Source organism: Hirundo rustica, chromosome 5 (assembly GCF_015227805.2).
Source record: "Hirundo rustica isolate bHirRus1 chromosome 5, bHirRus1.pri.v3, whole genome shotgun sequence".
Taxonomy (NCBI): Eukaryota; Metazoa; Chordata; class Aves; order Passeriformes; family Hirundinidae; genus Hirundo; species Hirundo rustica.
In genome coordinates, this window is record NC_053454.1 from 1015183 (window position 1) to 1018205 (window position 3023).

Genomic DNA, 3023 nt, shown 5'->3' on the forward strand with positions numbered 1-3023 from the left:
GCCAAGGCCCTGTGGGACACCCACATCCCGCCAGGATCCTGGAATGGGGCCTCTGGGCTGGGCTTTGGGGTCAGCACAGGAGAGGGGAAGGTTCCTCCAGGAGCCATCAGATCAAACCCAGAGTGCTGCGTTTGTTGGGAGATCCCTGCTGTGCCCCAGGGTCAAACCCTGCCCCCGGGACGGGACCACCCCCCACCCGGGGCCTGGGGGTGCTCAGGAGGTGTCACCAACCTCCCCGCTGCTCCGACGGATTTCTTCTCCCTGCTAATTATGGAACCACCTTTTCTTTCTCCCACAATGCAGCAGCAGAGGTCAAAACCCCAGCGGAAACAGAGGATGGAAAGACAAGAGAGCGACCTCAGCGAGGGCTTGGATCAGCTCGGATCTTTAATTAGAAAAATAGACACAAATTTGAAATATTCCTGATAGAGGCCTTTTCTTTTTACAAACAGAATGATGATGATGATGATAATAATAATATTGAAATCACCTTTCCCAAGGGCCTGGTAGCACCGGTTGCCAGAGCCCGGTTTGCGTCTCTCTCCCTGGGGAGAAAGGACCGGAGCAGCCGCGGCCCCGACCGTGCCGGCCTGGAAATCTCCAGCCAGGGGCATCCCGCGAAGCGCTGGCTCGGGAAATCACAGCCCCGGGGCGTCCAAAAAACCCACCTGGGTGGTGACTTCTGTCTGTACGCGGGTTTGCTCTCCCCTCCTCGGAACGGGAGCGATAAACGTCTCGGTCCCCGCGGTTCGGGGACGGCTCCGGGCTGCCGGCCGAGCCGCACGCCGTCCCCGCAGGGAGCGCTCCGGCCCCGCGGCATCGCCTCTCCTCCCGCGGGGCTCTGCGGGGCCCGGCTGGGCTCCTCCGCCGCCTCTCCTCTCCGGAGCCACCCAGGAGGGAATTCCCACCCCGGCTCTCCCGCGAGACGCTCGGGGGGACCTCGGGAAACGCCGCCAGCCGCGCTCAGGCGGGAGCCTCAGAGTGTCCCGAAGGAGAGCCCCACGGAGAAGAACCCCAAGCCCTTGAGCTTCTCCTCGGTCCGGGCTTTCTGCTTGAGGTGCACTTTGCTGTGGCGCTTCTTCTCGTCGCTGCGGGCGAAGCGGCGGCCGCAGGTGTCGCAGGAGAAGGGCTTCTCGCCCGTGTGGGTGCGGATGTGGGTGGTGAGGTGGTCGCTGCGGCTGAAGTTGCGCAGGCAGATGCGGCACTGGAAGGGCTTGTGGCCCGTGTGGATGCGCAGGTGCCGGTTGAGCTCGTCGGAGCGGGCGAAGCTGCGGACGCAGTTCTCCACCGGGCAGGCGAACGCCTTCTCGTGGGGCTTGGGGCAGAAGCACTTGGAGGAGCACTTGCTCCGGCGCGCCTTCTTCTTGGGCTCGGCCAGCGCCGGAGGGTCGGCGGGCAGCAGCGACGGCAGCGAGGAGGACGCGGGGCGGCCCAGAAAGTCCGCGGGGGGCACGGAAGGAGAGGGGTGAGGGTGCAGGAGCTCGGCGGAGCTCATCAGGCCCGGCAGCACCTCGGCCTGCGCCAAGGAGGCGTCGAAGTCCGGCATTAAGGGCGCGGGGACGTCGTGGAGCTTGGCGTCGGCGAAGCCCCCGCGGGCCGCGAAGCTTTGGGGCTCGCAGCCGAAGCCCAGGTGGGCTCCAAAGCAGGCGGCGTCCTCGGCCAGGCCGCCCAGCTCCGGCTGGCAGCCCGCGGGCAGGACGCTCTCCATCTTGGAGGGCAGCGGGTGGAAGAGCCCCTGGGCGCCGTCGGCGGGCGCGAAGCCCTCGGGGGAGCGGAAGGCGGCGGGCAGGTAGGCCTGGTGCTGCTGGGACACGGGCTCCCACTGCGCGCACGGGGCCTTGAACTTGTCCAGCGGCGGGGAGCCGGGCGGCAGCTTGGCGTCCTGCTTGCCGTCCAGGAGCTTGGGCTGGAAGAAGCACTGGGAGGCGTTTGCCAGCGCGGGCTGCGCCGGCAGCGGCTGAGCGCCCTCGGCCGCGGGGAAGGCGCCGTAGCCCGGCTCGGGGAAGGCGCCGGAGCCGCTCATCTCGGGCTGGCACGACGGGAAGAGCTCCAGCTGGCTCTGAGCCGCCTCGGCGCACGGGTAAAGAGCGTCCAGGTGCCGCTGGTGGCCCTCGGAGGAGGCGAAGGGGGAGATGCCCAGGATGCCCGACATCAGGTTGAAGAGGGACTCCTGGTCCTGCGGGTGCTCCGGTACCGCCTTGATGAAGAAGCTGCCGGTGTAGCTGAGGGAAGGGGAGGGCTGGCTGCCCAGCAGGGAGCAATCCACGGCCCCGCCGCTGCCGGGGGCGCCCAGCAGCTCACCTGGAAACAGAGGAGACGGCGCTGAGAGGGCTGCGGGGATTCGGGGCCGGGGGAGGGATGCGGGCAGCGGCGGGAGGCTGCGGCGTCACCGCCAGGTCTCCGTCCCTGACACCGCACCGGGAGCCCCGGGGCTCATCCCCCTCCCGCAGCGGGACCCTGGGGACCCCCGCCCTGCGCTAGCGGGGGGCTCTTGAGCGCCCAGCCCGGGGCTGGGGGCGGAGGAGGGGAAGGTTCCCGGCTCCTGCGTGCTGCGATCGCTCCCGGCGGGGTCCCTCATCCCCGCCCTTACCTCCGAGGAAATCGGCCTCTGCCAGAAGTTGCTGCTCGGGCTGCCCCAAGCCCTGCAGGTCTCCGCTTTTCATCTCGCAGCTCTCCTCGTACTTGGAGTAAAGCGGATCCGGGCAGGAGAAATCCATAACGTTGAGCATCTTCCCTGGAGACGCGGCCGGAGCGCGGGGTGGGGCGGGCCGGGAGCGGCCGGGGAGAGCCGGGGGGAGCTGGGCACCGGCCGGGGAGAGCCCGGGGAGAGCCGCTGGATGCTCAGGGGCCGGCAGGGAGCTGCCGCAGGCGAGCCCGGGGATGCTCGGGGCGAGCCCGGGAGGAGCGGGCGGCGCTCGGGGCGCCCGCAGCGATGCCGGGGACGCTCAGCGATCAGCCGGGGCCACGCTCGGGGTGACCCGAGGGACGCTCGGGGCGGTGCCGGGGACCCTGCAGGTGACGCT

At 69.2% G+C, this 3023-nt stretch overlaps 1 protein-coding gene across 1 annotated transcript; it reads right to left on the reverse strand.

Moving 5' to 3' along the window:
- Positions 1-816: 816 nt before the first annotated feature.
- Positions 817-2729, reverse strand: EGR4 (early growth response 4). The gene is made up of 2 exons (XM_040065185.2): positions 2591-2729; positions 817-2301 (listed from the first exon to the last, which is right to left on the reverse strand). Exons 1-2 carry the CDS (start codon positions 2727-2729, stop codon positions 977-979), a joined length of 1464 nt encoding a protein of 487 aa, XP_039921119.1. The 3' UTR covers positions 817-976.
- Between the last annotated feature and the right edge of the window lie 294 nt (positions 2730-3023).